This window comes from Camelus bactrianus, chromosome 15 (assembly GCF_048773025.1).
Source record: "Camelus bactrianus isolate YW-2024 breed Bactrian camel chromosome 15, ASM4877302v1, whole genome shotgun sequence".
Lineage (NCBI taxonomy): Eukaryota > Metazoa > Chordata > Mammalia > Artiodactyla > Camelidae > Camelus > Camelus bactrianus.
In genome coordinates this window covers 52,675,473-52,693,802 of record NC_133553.1, presented here as the reverse complement: position 1 = coordinate 52,693,802, position 18,330 = coordinate 52,675,473, and the positions used below count along the sequence as shown (strand labels likewise).

The following is an 18,330-nucleotide window of genomic DNA, read 5'->3' as shown; positions in this document are numbered from 1 at the left end:
TTTTGTGTTCCTTCTCCTTTCCTGAAAACTTAAAGGTAAAGGTGTAGCCCAGGGCTGTCTTAAGCCCTCGTCCTTTTCACTTCTCATGCCCTCCTTTGATCTCACACATATGACGATCACCAGGAGGGTCTCCTAGCGGGCACTCAGCCGACATCTGGGAGAAGGCTCGCACCCTCATCCACTCTGGTGGCCACCCACAGAAGAGACTGTCTCATCTGGACCTCTGACCACCAGGTCCCTCCCATGAATGGCTTAAAGACTACAATTCCCATGAATGGGTTGGAGGCTTTGACTCTAGCTCAACATTTTCCACATGTGATTATTTAAGGTAATTGCGGCTCTCTGTGTCTCTCCCTTCTGGATCATAGCCTCCACAGAACAGAAGGTGCATGGGTTCAAAGCTGAGTCAGTCTGTCAGTTACTAGCTATGTAACTATACCTTTGAATTTCTGCAGGATTAAATGGGAAGAGATATATATATGTAAACTATTTATCTGTATGTATATGTATATATATGTGTATGTGTGTAGGTGTATATATACATATATATTTAAACTTACTCAGGGCTTACTGAGGGTTTTTTTCCCTTTCTTTCTCTTTAACTTACTTTGCAAATCTCCTTATACACTTTATTTAATTGAATTCTCCTAATAACCTATCAGTAAATCTAGAGGAAGAAGCTGAGGCCAGCTGGGTAACAACCAGTAAGTGGTAGAATCAGATTCAAACCTAGGTCTGCGGGCTCTGAAGTTCTAGTTCTTTTACCATGTAAAGTGCCTCCAGGATGCAGAGGGGCCAGTAGGCTGGGTGAGTGGGGTGAGGAGACACACAAGTGGAGAACTGTAGCACAGCATGAGAAGTGCTGTTCTAAGAGCGGTATGGAGAAAATGTCATGGGGGTCCTGAGGAAAGAGACACTGATTCTGCCTCAAGAAATCAGGGAGGGCTTCACAGAGACAGTGTGTTGGAGTTGCCTCTTGGACGACATGATTCTTCCCCACAGACAGCCCGGGTAGGCCATCCTAAGCAGTAGGGTCGTGTGCAGTAACAGAGAGATGGAACCATTTGAGTCACAGCCAGGAGTATGGTGTGATGGGAGCAAAAGTGAGGGAGGGTGGGGAACAGAGCTGTCGTAGGAGATGATGGCCAAAAGGTAAGGTGGGGCCAGACCCGAGTGTCTGCAGCCCACTCCAGAAGCAATATAGCTGGCAGGAGTTTTGAAACAGGGCAGGAATAGATGGGATCTGTACTTTGAAGGCTACCCCAGTGCTAGCATAGTGCAAGGGTTCTGGAACCCAGAACCACTTGGAAGTTTTTTTTTTTTTTTTTTTTTTACTGATTTGGTTTGTCCCATTACTGTGAATGTTTGATCATCGGGTTAAGGTGGTTTCTGCCAGTCTTGTCCACTGTCCTTTGTAATGAATAAGTATCTTGTGGCAAAGTACTATGTAAACATCAGGTTCCTCAACAAACTTTCACCGCTAGTTACAACATCTATTGATTTTCCAATTCCAACTCCATCATTCCGTCTGTATTTAACAGTTGATGTCCTACTCAAGGAAGAGCTTTCTCTTCTCCCCATTAGTTATTCCTATCACTGCAACTATATGGATTTTTATTTTATTCCATGGATTATAATTCATGCTCAAATTATCCCAGATGTGACCAGTGGAAGTCCCTTAAAGCTGGCTTTTAGGTCATTTCAATATCCCTCCTTATTCTTTGAGTACAGCTGTACTTTCTAGTGCAAGAAGCTATTTCAGACTTGTCTTGTGTTTTCCTTCCCCCAGGCCTGGAAGCAGCCATTTTTATAAGGAGTTCTGATGCTTTGTTGTTCAGAATGGTATTTAGAAACACATCCTGGGTGCTAGGTGTGTTCCTGCTATTGAGGTGTCATTGCTTGTCAGCTCTCTCAACAAAAGGAGCAGAGAAAGCTGGTGCACGTGTGTGTGTGTGCACACGTGCGTGCATGCATGAGCATAGTTATATACACCTTTATCTAAATTTCTATGGGACATGTCTTCAAAATATACATCTGGGGAACTCCAAGCCAGACCTTCTGAATCAGAATCTTTAGGAGTGGGCTCATAAATCTGTTTTTTGTTTTTGTTTTTGTTTTTTAGCTTAGCCAGGTTTTCAAACAGAGGATTGACTAGGGGAGTGATAGCAGAGGCAAGAAGACCAGTTAGGAAACTGCTACAACTGTCCCAACATAGGTGGACCAGGGTGTGAACTAGGGCGGAGGCGGCAAGAGAAGGGGGAATGTGGTGAACTGAACTTGGGGCTGGCAGATAATGGAGATGAAGGAGGAGGGAGAGACGGGCACTGACGGCTCCCTGCTCAGAGAACTGCTGTCGCTGAGGCCAGCACTCTGTCATTTACACAGTAAGCACTGAACACAGGCTTATTTAATTGAATATCTCCCCACTTTTCCCCTATATGTAAAAACCCAAGTGACATTCTGGGAAGAAAATAATTATGAAACATTCCAGAATTTACATCTCCTCCATTGTATTTTATCATATGGACTAAAAGCTGAGTGTTACTCAGGGCAGGGGAATGACTTACGAGTTCACTGTCAGCTGGCCAGGCTCTCACATAGACAGACATGGCCTGGCCAAAGTGACTGTGTTCACATCTACTATGCAGAATAATAGACCTGAAAGGCTTTTTACCAAGAAGCAATGTCTGTAACAATCTCTCTTATTGTCCAAAAAACAAAATAAAAAAAAGCTAGACTTTGTTAGAGATAAAAGTCATTAAACTGAGATGACTGCAGCATAAAACTCACTTGGGCATGAGCACAATACATAAAGGAGATGTAAGAAGAAAAGTAAAGGTAAAAGGAAATGGCCCTTGGCATTCTAACTGCTTAACGGAATGTTTAAACCCCAGATAAAAGTATAAGCCAGAGAAAACTAATCATTCCCAGTGTTTCTGTAGCAAAACCAATTCATCAATAATCTTCTCATTGCTAAATCCATACGGCCCTTTTCCAGACTGTTGAGGGTGGTACCGTTGAGGGTCACTTGATACCCTCTCTGCTCTGGGCCTCCAGGACACGCCACTTCCCTGGTTTTCCTCCTACTCTGTGACTATTCTTGGCATTCACAAGCACCTCTTTCTTTGCCGATCTCCTAAAAGTTGATCTTCCTCAAAATCCTAACTCTGGCTTCTTCTCTTTCATATGCCCTCTGGGTTACCTCATCCACTCCTACATGCTCCCTGCAACTCACAAGGCTCTCTCCTGAGCAAGAGACCCACCTATACATATAATCACCTCGTGGATGTTCCACTGACACATCAATCTAAAGCTGTTCAAAGCTGAATTCATCACCCCCAGCCCTGAACTTGCTCTTCATTCTATTCCAGTGAATGATCACCACCATCCAACCAGGTCATTATGCCACAAACTTAACCATTACCTATCACCTTTCTTCTCCCCCACCACCTATATCCAATCAATAGCCAGGAATCTAGACTCTCCAGAATATATTTGTTGCTTTCCTTGCATACTACCATAATGATCTCACACCTGGATTACCTCAAGTGCCTCCAGACTTTCTTCCCAACAATTCATGATTCCCACTGCAGCCAGAGAGACCAGCTCAGAGCCTAAATCTAATGATGCTCTTTCCTCCGGGAAGCCTTCCCTGACCCTACCCCCTCCCATGCACGGGTTAGGTGCATGTCCTGAGGCTCTCATATACCTTGGGCTAACTAACTACCATAGACCTGAACACACCATATCCAGCTGCTCACTCATTTGTAAATATTACCTTCATGATTATAAGTTCTTTGAGAAGAGACACGTATTATTCACTGTTGGGTCCCCAGCACCTACCACAGTATATGACACATAGTAGACACTTAAGAAATGCTTGTGGTAAGTCATTTTTGTTCCTCTAATCCAGATGTACTTAACCTGGAATCCATGTACCCCTTAGTAGAATTCAGGGAGGGTTTATGTATTTAGATGGGCTAAAATTACTAAAAATCTTTATTTTTCACTCACTTGTAACAGACTGTAGTATTTCCTATCATTCAGAATGTGGGCAACAAACTACAGTAGTACCTTGTGACCTTCAGAGCAATAAAATCACAGATATTTTCCTATCAAATCAAAGTTGTTACAGATCTTTCAAACATCATGTATGCTCATCACTACTTCCAAACTTTCAAATGATAATTATTAAAACTGCTAGACTTTTCAACTGTATGAATTAATAAAGAAGCACATCAAATACATCACAATATATTAAAATATTTTATAACTGTATTTCAAAATAATCACTGTTCTCTGTGATCCTATTCATGTATTTTATTTTATGGATTAGGAAACATTAATTCTGTGATAATGAAAGTATAAATTGATATATTCACTTTGGAAAACTGTTTGGAAGTGCCTGGAAAAACTGATTATATGTGTACCCCATGCCCCAGAAATACCACTGTTACGTGGAATTGAATATATACGTTCACTTGTACTAGAATGTTGATAGTAGTCAAAAGAAATGGAAGCCCATCTACAGTAAAATGGATAAGTAAATTATGATATTTCTACACAGTGGAAAACATGGACTGAGAATAAACATGTAGAAACACAGATGAATCTCATAAACATAATGTTGACTGAAAGGAGCCAGACACACAGAAAATGCATCCTGTACCATTCCTTTTAAAAGTACAACATTAGGCAAAACTAATCGATACTGTTAAAAGTTAGGACAGAGGTTATCTTTGCAGTGGGGATTGTGACTGAAAGGGGGCACGTGGGGGTCTCTGTGAGGCTGGTGATGTTCTGTTTCTTGATGTGCGTGAGGGTTACACATGCATGTGGGTTGTGAGTTGTACACCATGACATGTGCTCTTTTCTGTATCTAGATTGTATTTCGGTACAAGGGTAAACCGGGACAAACAAACCTATTATTTTGAGATGGGACCTCAAGGCTTCACAGTCTGTCACAGGAGGTCCAAAAAAGAAATCCTATTCTAAGCAGAAATTCCAAGGAGATTATCGCAAAAGAAACAAAAGCCAATATATACAAGTCATTCATTTATTCATTCATTCATTCATTCAATAAATGCTTATTAAGTGTCTTCTACACTCCAGGCATCATTCTGGGCACTGTAGGCAGGGCAGTGAACAAATAGCCCTGCCTACACAGAGTTTATATTCTAATGAAGAGAGACAACAAGAGTCAAAATAAATAAGAGCTAAAGAGAAACATAAAACAGGGATGGGTAATAAGGAGTGTGTTTGGTGGGGAGTGTCTGAACTTTAAATAGGGTAGTCAGGGAAGGCCTCACTGAGAAGATGACACTGAGCAGGGACCTAAGGGAGGAGAGTAAAGTCATAAAGTCATGTGAAGTCTGGGAGAAGGAGAAGCCAGACAGAGGGAACAGTGAGTGCAAAGGCCCTGGTGCAGAAGAATGCCTCAGTGTTCAAGAAGCAGCTAGGAGGACAGTGTGGTTGGAGTGGAGCAAGAGATGGGGAGAAAGTAGATTAGATCACAGAGGTAACAGGAGGCCAAATCCCCATAGAGGCTTAGAGGCCATTACAAGGTATTTTGTTTTTATTCTGAGGGTTCTGAGCAGGAAATAATATGGCTTGACTTATGTGGCAGCCAGACCAACTGGCTGCTGTGTTGAGAACAGAAGGGAAGGGCAAGGACAGAAGCAGGGAGGAGGCAGTGGGTAAGAGGTTTCGAGGAAAGAGGAAGAAAGAAGAGGCGAGAACACATGCCATGAGACATACAAACAAACACACACAGACACCTTCTTCCTGTTGTTGTTACTTTTGCTGCTGTTCCTGAACCATCTGCAGCTTCCTGACTCCTCACGCCTGAATACCCCAGCATGTATCTCCTAAGACAAGTACTTCCTCTCACATAACTGCACTGCTACAATCGAATTCAGAATTTTAATCCTGACATAATGCTATTACCTAACATAAAGTCCCACATTCAAGTCTCACCAATTGTCTTATCCACCCCAATCCAGGATCACATATTGCATTCACTTCTATCTTTTTAGTCTCCTTTAATCTGCAACAGTCTCTTAATTCCTTGTGTCTATTATGAGAATGACTTTTTTTTATGCAAAGTACAGGCCAATTGTGGTGTAGCCTGTCCCTCCATTTGCATTGGTCTGTTTCCTCATGATTAGCTTCAGGTCATGCATTTTGGGCAGTTAATATGATAAGTCACGTTGAGGAGCCCCTGTGTTAAAAGGTATGCTCCACTGACACTGGAGCCACTCCAGAGAAGGACTCCAGTCGCTGGTAGAAGTAGAAACCAGTTCACTATGCCGAGGAGTGAACAAAAGATTCAAAAATGAGGTAGTAAATGGCGACAACACAGAATCTCAGCACTTGGATTTAGAAAAGATTTCAGCAGGACCTTAGATATCATGTGGCTAGTCATTCTGCTCATTTTTAGAGGAGGAAGCTGAAGCCAGGTTGAAGCCCCAGGCCCAAAGTCACATGTCTGCTTAGAGACTGGACCAGGGCCATGTTAAACCCCCCAGGACCCAGTCCCCTTGTTCAAGGTGATGCTCCCTCTTCTGGGAAGTTTGGCATTGAAGGAAAAATGTGTGGGGAGGAATCTCAAAGAAAAGGTTCATATAAAGTAGAAACCCTCTGCCTTTAGGGATCTTCCTAAAATGTAAATTGGCCTTGTCTCACTCGGTTTAAATCCCCTTGCTGGTCCCCATAAGTTGTGGGATGAGCTGGAAATCCCTTAGTGACAGGGCTTCAGCCCACTTCTCAGCTTCAGCTCCCTCTCCCTTCAGGAGACCCTTCACGCAAGCTGTTCCCTCCCCAGTATCCCCCCTTCCCCTATTCCCTCTCCACCCACCTGCCAAATTGCTCTCCATCCTCCAAAAGCTGATTTCTCCAGGCAGCCTGCCTTTGAACACCTACTTCTTATCTTTGGGTGAAACTCTTCTGGGCCAGAAAAGACTTAAATTTATTTCACCTTGGCAGGTGTTACCTCTACAGACATCCCTCCTCCAGTCGGTCCATCATGTTGTCAAAAGGTGCTTCAAAGATCCCCATGTTTCCTAAATCTAAAGGGATACAAACCCAGATTTTCCTTATAACACAGCCAAAAACTCTTAAGTCATTCAAAAGGAGTGTTTCATTTACTGTGTGATCTGAGGATACATTTCAGCAGCCATGGATACAGGTCTTCAATGGCTGTTCTCCCATCTAGACCAGGAGAGCAGGAGAAGGAGGAAGTGACAGAGAATTTGGTAGCTGACTTAAGAACAACGCGGTAATTGGCCATTATTGCCATTCGAATATTTTTCTAAAAAGAAGATTCTGAATCCTGCCTCTAAGTGCCAGCTGAGAATATATTTGCAGGACTTTCTCCTCACAAAGTGTATACAAAATGAGGTCCGTAGAAATCTCACCCCCATTTCCTATTTTGCTCCTTCCAAATAATTTGAGAAATGAGGAACTAACAACAAATAAAAACACATCAAGCACTTACTAAGTCCACGACAGGTGCTAGGCAGGGCCCCACAGAACTGGGATCAGGTGGAGAGATGGGTAAGTCAACAAATATAAAACAGTGAATGCAGGGGCTCCAGCAGGGAGCTACTTGCGTGGTAGCCAGGACGCACAGAAAAGGGCCTAAACAGTCTTGAGCCGTTGAGGTAAGGCTTTGGGGGCAGATGACACAGCACTGAGACTGAGGGAAGAGAAAGATTCTATAAGTGGACAAGTGAGGGGTCATTTGGCAGCCAAAATGTCTTGTGCAAGGATGAGATCACACAAAATAGGAGGCTGGGTTCAGGGAACTGCAAGGAGTTGGATGTGGCCGGAGGATGTCAGGACAGTGAGGGACACTAAGCTGGAGGGGCAGCCGGGACCAGATGACAACAGGCCTAGGAGAGCACGCGGAAGGAGCTTGAACCTCATCCTGCTGGTCATGGGAGCTTTAGGCAGATTCTAAGTCTGCCTTGAGGAAGATTCATTTTCAACATATAGCCAAGCTCACTAAATCATCCAGAGTTCACTTGTGCAAACTTTTTGCTCATCACCAAGGCTGGGGCAGCAGGTCTGCACCAGCATCTGCGCCAAGTAAAGTATGGAGGTAGTTCTTCACCAGCTGCTGGCCCAAGCCTCGCCTCCCTCACCTGAGCAGCCTGCGCCAGCCTCAGGAAGCCTCCTGGGCGAGCCATCGGGCCACCTCCCCGGTGGTGCATCAGCCCCTATTCCCATATGCTCCTCTCTGTGCCCCGCTCCTACCACCAGACCCCAGCAGGAGAGGGGACACCCTTAGTAGAGGCACTGGTGCCCCAGTAGGCAAACACCTGATGGCCACCTAGCCCTCCAAGACTTTGGTCACCAGTCTGGGTGTTCCCAAGGGACACCCTGGCATGGCCTCTTATGAGAATTAAAAATTCCATGATGAATCATATCACAAATATTTTGTTTTTAAACCCTCTTAGTGTCCTTTTCCTTACCTTTTCTTGCCCTCAGCTCAGTATTTCTCATCATTGTCCTGCTCTGTTCTAGCCATCAAAACATCAGTTACCACCTCCTTTTCTAATCCACCTCCTATGGTAGAGTTGCCATTCATTCCTTCTGAGTCCATATCTCCCTCATTAGATAATCTTCCTTAAAGGGGCAGCCCTTTGAAACCTGGTCTCACCCTCCAGGCTACAGTTGATTGAACTGGTGGTCATCCTGACCCTACTAGGCCAATCAGATTTTCTTTCCTGGAAATTTGGAATTAAGACTCACATGACGTGATCAGTTGGTTTTATAAGACCAAGCTGGATAGTCATGTGCACTCAGGGAGTGGAGATGACTTTTTTTTTTTTTTTTTTGGTGGCTAGGTGCAATATAGATCATTGAGTTGAAAAGCCAGTCTGCAGTCAGAGAAAATCAAAGCATACATTATCGAGAAAGAAGCAGAGACTTCAAAAAGTTAAACAGAGTCACTATCAGATTCAGCAATTCTATTCCTAGGTATAGACTCAAGAGACTAGAACATATATGTCTACACTAGAACATATATGTCTACACACTCTTCCACTGCCCAGAGGGACATGCTAGCCATCTCCTTAACTTGTTCCAGCCAGTTCCTGCTTGGTTCTTTCTGGAAAAGAAAGAACACTGGGCTAGATGCCAACCTAATGAAAAAACTGATCCCGCTAATATAAGATTTTAATAAATATATGAATCATATATACACGTATTATTAAAAGCCTATTTCACAAGCTGGCCATATCTTTGGGGTTGAAGAAAACACTGTCTGTTGAGCTCTGAAACATAGCAAGGTCCCCAAAATCTAGCTGCGTAGGAGACCAGCAACATCGGGGTCAACTGGGAGCTGGTTAGAGATGCAGTGTTAGGCTCACACCAGGCTGACTGACTCGGAATCTGGATTTTACTAGCAAGTGCTCAGGTGACTCCTATGCACAATGATATTTGAGAAGAACTGTTTGCTACCAAGCACTTCAATTACATTTAAGGCCAATCAACATATGACAAACCAAGTTAATCCTCCAAGAGGAGGCTGATGGCTGAAGAGGTGTCGTCTGCTGGCTGAAGGATGGCCTTCCATGTGGCTCCTGCCTCCTGGGGAAAGAACTCCAGAAGCAGAGCCAGCAAGTCAACCTCCCAAGCAGCTTCCTTTTTCGTTTTTGGCGGAAAAAACATCACCTACGTTGTAAGGTATTCAGATCCAAATCCTTGGGGTTAGGAGAGGCCCTAGGACAGAAACGATGCCGTGGAACAATTTTTCACTTACCACGGTATAATCTACATTCTGATTGACTGTTGGTGGTAGGGCCAATATCATTCTTTATAAGAGACATACACCAGCATGATGTTCTTCAAGTAGTGACCATTATACAGTAACTATATTTTTTAAATAAAACCATAGTCATATACTTTGAATTAAAAAAAGAGACTCATAATATGACCAGAACAAGTATACCCATAACAATAACTGAATGGAATATTTGTGGCTGTCCTGGGAAATACAGGACATATGGTGCCAAAACCCAAGAGGCATTAATGACCTGGATGAGAATTTCTCTGACCTTGGTCTTTCTCTGGATATCCATACCAGAACCCCGGGCACACCAAGTTCTTTCCCACCCTGGTGCCTCCGCATGCGACCTCTCTTCTGCCATCTCATCTTCACTTACTGTCCCTTCTCATCCTTCAGGTCTCAGCTTAAATGCTGTCTCCCTACAGAGCTGCTCTGGAAACAGTATCTGAGGTAGCTCCCCACCCTCACCCAACCCAGTTCCCCTCTGTGGTCATTCCCTCCTTAGGACTTGTCATAATCTATATTCATGCTTTCTTGTCCATTCATTGTTGGTCTCCTGCACCAGAATGGGGGCAAGGACTTGGTCATGTTCAATGCTGCAACCCTGCACCTGGTATATTCTAGATGTGAGATGAGTTTTTGATGAAAAAGAATAAAGTATACCCAGTTTAAAGAATAAATAAATCTTAATAAAAATCACCAGACTATAGCTTATTAACAAAAATAACAATAGTAAAATCATTTATGAACAAACCATAAGCTTCCATCACAACCTTTCACCTCATGTTTATGCCAATGAACAGAGCAAGTGAGATCCAGTGAATAGTGGATGGTACCACTGAGTGACTTTGCGTAAATCTCTTTGCTTCTCTGAGCTGTGTCTGTAAAATGAAGACTATCACTCAGAGTTGTGAGTAAGGGGACTTCCATGAGTATGTGCGTGTGTGTGTGCAGGCGCATATATATATATATGTATAGTGTCTGGTATGGAGCAGACACTCAATACGAGTTTGATTCTTCATAGTTTCTCCCATATTTCCCTTATTCAAACTGTTCAAGGGACTGAAGAATATGAAATCACATCTCCAGCCCTTCATGTGAACCTGTTCACCCAACACCGCAGGCCCAATCATGACCGTTACATCCCTCTCTTCAAACTCAACAAGTTTGATTGTACTTGCAGCACCAGATATTTTAGCCATGTTACAATTGAGACTTTAAAATTTTTTTTTAAATTATCTCCAGTAGTTTATTGTTTCAGGTCATTGTACTTCAAAGCTGGTGCTGTTACTAAAGTGGACTTGAACATGGTTCCATTTCTAGACAGAGTTCTAGTGACCTGCTTCAAATACTCTTGAATAAACCATGGCATTGATAAACAGAGTTACAAGGAGCCACAAGCTCACCAAGTTCTGGTTATAAACAAGGCACAGTGGTAGGGACCACAATGACTAGGAAAAACTGAAGTCTGTAAAGCAGTGAAGGGATAGCTCTGGGCTTTGGAATCAGATCGCCTTGGGTTCCAATTCCCATTCTACAGTCTGCTAAATACTGACCGTGATCAAAATCATTAACCTCTCTGTGCCACAGTTTCCTCACCAGTAACCTGGGTCTAAAACAGACCAACATCATGAGGTTGTCAAGAGAGTGGAAGAGATCGATCAGTACACACATTTAGCACTGGGTCTGCACTCAGGGAGTGTTGGCTCTGCTTATTAAATTTATTCTCCACCTCAAGGATCTTACATTCATTTACAAATGAAAATATTCAGACTGAAAGAATGGCAATAAGTGATACATATTAAGTGAGCAGCACTGGTCAGGAAAGATGCAAAACCTGAAGAGCGCAAGGAACCCCTTCATCTAAGGATGGTAAAAGGTCTCCTGGGAGAGGTGAGATTGAAGCAGATGGGGCCACGCAGGACATGAATACAAACAGGTTCCCTGCGTGGAGCACTTACGATTTGCCAAACACTGTGGGGCACCTTGTATGTAATCTCCACAAGCTGCAAGTTAGATACTGTTAAACCTCCATGGTATGGATGAGAAGCTATTTTACTGATGAGCTGAGACTCACAGAGCTTTAGTCATTTCCCCAAGTCACCCAACTGTTGGCAAATCTAGGTTCAAAATCAGGTCTGTCTGACCCAGGACCATGTTCCTGCCACTATGCCCTTGAGGGGAGAGGGAAGTGGGGGATAAATCATGACTTCAGCCTGTGGGCCATGAGGAATCACTGTTTTGTTTTTGGTGTATGTGTGTGTTTTTAATTAAATATTGTACAACTACTATCACGATCAGGAGCATTTATTGAGCACCAGCTAAGGACCAGGCCCCACGCTAAACCATCTGCATACATTATTTCTAATAGTTCCAATTCTGCAGCTGAGGTGTGGTTATCCCCCTTTCACAAAAAAAAAAAAAAAAAAACAAGGCCCTGAGAGGTCAGGCCACTCACTTGTGGGTTCAAAAGTCAGCACCCTTTCCCCTAAAATGGCACTGCAGAAAAACCTCCCTTGCAACAGACAGCTGACAAATAAGAGAAACGAAAATGGAGACGGAGCCAGTCAGAAGGGCTGTCGGGATCCAGGGTAGAGAGAGAGACACCTCAACCATGTCATTGTGAAAATGAACGGAAGGTGACAGAGAGCAAATGTGTTCACGAGCTTTTCTTTCCTCTGCTCCCACTCTGTGTCGTGGCCTGCTACCTGCAGTGGAAACCACATTGTAACTCTTTCTGCCTCGATTGCTGTCCTGGCCTTCAAGCCCGATTTGAGTCCTAGTGTTATTCCCATAGCAAACACTGCTTGAAGCATTTACTGGCCCCATCACGTTAGCAGTACTCAAATATGGCAGCACCCTCTAATCTGCTCTCTGTATTGCAGGGCAATCATTCAAGAGACTAAAACTAAGCCTCCACATCCAATAAATCACATTACGCTTCACATATCAACATTTTACAAAATCTGACTTAAACACATAGTCTGTCAAATCAGGGGGGCACATATGCTGAGCTCTAATGAGCTCTGCCAAATCCTACATGATTATTATTGAAGTTTGTCGTGCTCTCACAGATGACACAGTTTTCTAAAATGGAGAGTGTTATCAATATTTGTTGAGCTGCTTTCTAGTTAATATTCTCGAGAAAGTAGCACAGTAAATAAAGCAGTAGGAAATGTATGCATTATGAATATATCTTTCAAACCAATGCAAAAGCTAAGTGGACGATTACATCTATTATCTCATTTGATGGAATCAAGAGTTAGAAGTCTTAGTATTCATGTCCTGATTCTAAAAAACCCAAAACGCTTTTGCACTAAAACCTTAGCTTTCGTCCTCCTCATCCTATGACAAGCTTCAGTATTTTAAAGAGAAAATCAGTAGCATAACTGGGATATACAGAAATGAGCTGAAATTCATAAAGATAAGAGTACAAACTTCCTCTCCATATATACAGTTAATACACAAATATTCCCAAATATTTTACAATATTAATTTCAAACATCTCATATGTTTCTGGGAATAAAATTATGAAGGAAATTAGTATCCATATACTAAGGATAAGATTACCTTCACTGGAAAAACCTATATACATATATATGATAAAGTAAAATAACAGCATGTACATTCTATCTTCTCTAATTTTATAGCTCTCAATTGTATAGTGATCTGTAGTTTGTGTTTTTAAACTGTTGGACTTAAGTTTATTCCTGTGCACAAAGACATACATGGACATTAAAGAACTCTGCTCACCTATACACACTTAGACCCAACCAAACATCATGGAAAATTTAGCAATAAAGTCCTTTCTCTGCAGGCAGGCTTCCTACAATGTCACTATTTAGCATAAAGATATAACTACCTTAGTAAATAGACCAGAAGCTAAATCATCTTTCTTTTTCTTTTCAACAATTGAGGCTCCCTGCAAACCCAGTTACACAAATAACTTCATTTACCTTTTCTACAAATGAGTGCTTCTTCAGCGAAGCCAGATATCATCACAGCCCCACGGGTCCAAATGCCTGTCATGACAGCGGTTTACTGCAACCCCACCCTTTTCCTACCTCAGTTTCAACAGTGCATTTAATTTTTTTTCCCTCTTAGAGAAAAAAATTAAGATTAGGAGTTCAAATTGTCAAGGTAGTTCAGTGAATTGTCACATTATTATTTAACCTCAGGGAATTTTCTGTTTAATTGCCTCTCTCTCCCTTCCCCCAAAGGACTACACCTTATTTTGATGGTGTAATGGAAAGCACTGCATTAAGAGCAAAAACATAATGAGTTTTAATTTTTAAACACCTAACCTTTCCACGAGTCACTGTTAATCATTTGCACCTGTGACTTTAATAATCAGCCTGGCAATTACAGAAGCAACATCTCCAGGACGGAAGTTGGAAAGGATGCCCCAATCACAACCATTACCACATCAGGGAGAGAAGAAAGCTATTCTGTCATCTGCGACATGAAGAAAGTTTTACATGTCAGTCCCACCAAATCTTGAGAACAGTGGAGTTCCTAGTACTTAAAATCTTCATCTTCTACAAGTCAAGATTTTTAAAATATATATATCTTACTGTATTTTTAAATATTAAGTTTTAACTTTCTGTAACAATTTTTCAACTTTAGGGCTCTAGAAAGAAAGAAAGAAAAAGGCTCCAGAATAAGCACACCAACACAAGGGGTGGGGGGGAAGCTTGTCTTCTAAATCATTCTTCCCATAGAGAAATTAAGACCATTCACATTACACCACTTACTCATTTATTTCATTATGAAAGGAAACGGAGCACAAGTGGCAATATTCTGAAATGTGCTGGAAGTTGTTCCACGTCAATGAACACACAAGTTTGGAAGGCACACATATTCTCTCTGTCAGTTGTAGTCCATCCTCAGCAAGTCATTTTCCCTGTGGGCTGAGGCTCCCATGTCATGGAAATCTGCCCTAACTGCTGAAGGCTAAAAAGGATTCCCTGTGAACAGCATCTGGACCACACCTTGTTTTGGCACACAAGAAGCTGACAAGGGCTGGAGGAAAATGTGTCTGGTCCAAAGATGAGAGGATAGGGCCAAAAATCAAAATAAGGAAGACCCCTAAAATGGCTATTCATCCAGTTTTGTTCTTCTAATCAGTCCCGGCCATCCACTACTAAGATGTTGGTCATTCTGTGGACTGGCTGGTAAGATTTTGTGGTCCAGCAATTGTCAGCCTTTTATAACCTCAGTGATGGTGTGGAAGCATCCATTTAGTGTATAAATATGCTTTTTTGGCATTAAGACACTAGGAAGTGAAATATTAGAGAACAAACTCCCCACCCACTGCAGAAATTTCCCATTTCAAAGCACCTAGGATGAAGAGCCCAAATTACCTTCAGCAAAATTTCTTTTAGTTTTATTTTTTTTTCAATCTTTGTGCATGCTGAGGAACCTTGTGAGGAGCCCCCCAGAGATGACACCCATAGTTCAGATTATTGGTCCTACATTTTCCTAGTTAGGGAGGGAAGGAGAAGTCTTTGATAGTTACCCAGGATCCTTCCACTTGTAGCAGGAAGGAACACCAAAAAGCATCAGGAGACTCAACTCCTTGGAGATTTAAAAGCCTTCCGGATTAATAAAGAGAAAATAGACCTCCCCTTCCCCACTTGCACCCCCTACCCTGTTTCTGCCCTAGCCTTAGAGAATCAGCAGCCCTTCTGTAATTCCATGCGGTTCCAGAGAGAATCCTTTATTCCATGGAGCTCCCGGATCTGACCCCAGGAAAGCCCGGTTGGTCATCCTTCTCCTCATCCTTCCAACCTCCACAACTAACCCTTCCCCACCGCCCCAGACCACCTCCTTACCTGATAATGTCGTCGTTGTGTCCCAAGAAGAATTTTTGGCTGTGCTCGCGGGTGTTGTAAACCACCCCGACCCCGGCCACAAAGTAGACCACCTCCTTGCCGGCGGTGTAGTACAGGTTGTTGCGGCACTGGTGACCCCGGTACCCGTACACCCACTCCAGCCGGAGCTGGCAGCTGGGAGCTGTCCGATCCGCCATGATAAGCCGACCCCACTCGTCCCCCGGCCCCCCCGCGCGCGGGTCCGCGGCCCCTGCGCGCCGGGTCGGTCCTCGCCAAGACTCGGGCTGCGGAGGACCTGCAGGGGCTCAGCGTGCAGCGCTGGGCGCGGATTTCCGAGGCGACGCACAGACACAGACCAGCGCGCCGGCCGCCACCATCATCCGCCGCCGCCGCCGCCGCCGGAGACAAGCCGCCCGTGCGCGGCCGCCAGACCCCGCCGGACGCCCCGGCTCCCTCTCCCCCGGCGAGGCGTCTTCGGGGGCGCCAGCACCCGCGCGCGCACGCCTTACTGCACCTGCGGGCTTCGGTCCCCGGGAGAGGTTCTTGGGGGGGTCACCCCGCCTTTTAAATCAGGGATCTGCATATCCAAACACTGATTACCCAGTTCGCTCACTGAAGTTTGCACTGCGCCGGGGCTTCGCAGCAGGCAGCGGGATTTATTCTGTGACAGTTTTAATTTGACAAGGAACTCGGGTAAGCTTTGCCATCACCATCCTTGGATCCGAAACTGACAATCTATATCGAGGATACGAGAGCAAGGAAGAAAGAAAGAGAGATTTTGCATGTCACCCAGTCCAAGAAAATGATCCCCAAACTAAACCAAGTTTGTTTTTTTTTTAATTGTCAACTATTCCCTTTCTCCCTCCAGATCTTTCCTTTTAATGATACAAAATATGCCTTAAATGCTGCTGGCTGGTGGCTGTTGATATGATTTGAAAGAACATTTGCTGTTTCCCCATTAAGCCAGGGCGAATATGCAATGGTCATTTTTCAGATGCTCCAATTAGTTGTGTATGTGTTCAAAATTCATGTCCTCCGTGAACTCTCTCTTGGCCGAGAAAACCATAAAGAACTTAGCAGCTGTCACTAATCAGCAACTCTAATTGCAAGCGTCATGAAAGGTTTTTCTGAATCAGAGGAAATGAGACCCTAGTGCACTTGGAGGCAGGAAAGCGCAACCTACAAACGCTCTCGGTCCAGAAGAAATTAAATAATTAACAAGTGGCCAAAATCGTGTACCTCTCCCCAGGAATGTCTGCGCTAGCTGTGGGGTCCCACAAGTTCAGGGGTCATTTCTCTAGCCCGGCGTGGGGCAGGGGCGCCCGTGGAACCACAAGGGACAGCGAGCCCCCGCACACACATATCCTGGGCATCGGTCGCAGCCGACCCGAGGGATGACGACCCCCAGGGACACCCTGGCCCGAGCGCACTGCCGCCGTAGCGGTGTCCTGCGCTCCTCCCACACCCCATCCAAGATCGCCTGAGGAGCATCCCGGCTCTCCCGCCTCTAACCTCTGCTCTGAGCTGGCGCCGCCAGCACATCCCGGATCTCGCACAAGCGAGCGAAATCCTCTGCTCGCCCTCCCCTCCCCGCCTCCCGCACCCAAGGATGGGCTTCGTCACTGGGGCGCAGCGGGAGACAGGTTCTTCCTTCAGCCGTGGCTCCGGGGGCGGGGCCACAGTGCGGCTTTCGGGAACCTTGGCGGCGGGTTACTAGGCGAGAGCTCGGCGCTTGGAAACAGCGACGCCCCGGGGCGCTAGGGCCGCCCCCTCCAGGTTGCTCCTTCCCCTGATGCATCCTGGGAAAGGTAGTCCTCTCTACTCAGGCTGCGCAGGGAGCGCGCAGGGCCGGACCACAAGTCCCAGGATTCCGCGCACCCAGAGTGAGCCGTAGAGAGGCCGTTAACCGCGGCCGCGGTGCTTGCGGTTCTCCCGGTGAGCAGAGGAAGGCGCACCAAGGGCGACCCCTGGCCAGCGCCCCGAGTTCCCTAGTGACTGAGGCGGGCCCGCGTGCCTGTGTATCTTAAAAAAGGAGCAATGAAGTTGGAATAGAGGCTATACCATTTCTACGGCCCACCTCGAGAATTTCTTCTGCACCACTTCCTGAGGGCTTCTGTAGTCGACATCCCTAACGTAGTATAGCCAGCGCAAGCCCGTTTGTTTCCTACCTTTGTTTTACTTTTTATTCAGATAGATTCTAACCTATTAAAGTGCAGTGTTGCCAAGTTTAAGAAAAATGCTGTAGATGTGGTCTCACTTTGTCCTAAGAGCCAGCGCCTTCCCATGAGCTGTCTCTTAAGACGGGTATTTAAGGATAACCAGGTTTTGCGAATGGGAAGGTGCTCACGCCACGAACAACTAACCTTGCCCCTCAAACGCAGAAGCCGGTGGAATTTCTCCTACAACTGCCCTTAGTGAACTGTGAATTCCAGGGTGTTCTGAAGTAGCCTCTTTTCAAATCCGGGCCACAGCTGATCTGTGAGAAGAAGTTTCAAAATCTCACTGACTAAAAGACTGCAAAAGGACGGTTAAAGGGACATTGGGAACATGCCCTTTCCTTCCCTTTCCGTACTCTCAAATGTAATCGCTTCCTCAGTTTTTCAACTGCCTCAAGTTTTAAAAACAGCTCTCTGAATGGCAGGAAAACCTCCAGAAGGTTAGAACTGCCAGCGTTTGGATGAGCAGTTGCTGCCTGCAGCAATG

General features: G+C 44.6%; 1 protein-coding gene across 1 annotated transcript in view; it reads right to left on the bottom strand.

The window, feature by feature from the left end:
- EML6 (EMAP like 6) overlaps positions 1–17,999 on the bottom strand; it is a 216,021-nt gene extending 198,022 nt beyond the window's left edge. The window contains exons 1-2 of the mRNA XM_074341150.1: positions 17,140–17,999; positions 15,628–16,362 (exon numbers count right to left, since the gene is read on the bottom strand). Coding sequence (XP_074197251.1) covers positions 15,628–15,824 — 197 coding nt within the window. The 5' untranslated portion in view covers positions 15,825–16,362; positions 17,140–17,999. The remainder of the gene's footprint in view (positions 1–15,627; positions 16,363–17,139) is intronic.
- Between the last annotated feature and the right edge of the window lie 331 nt (positions 18,000–18,330).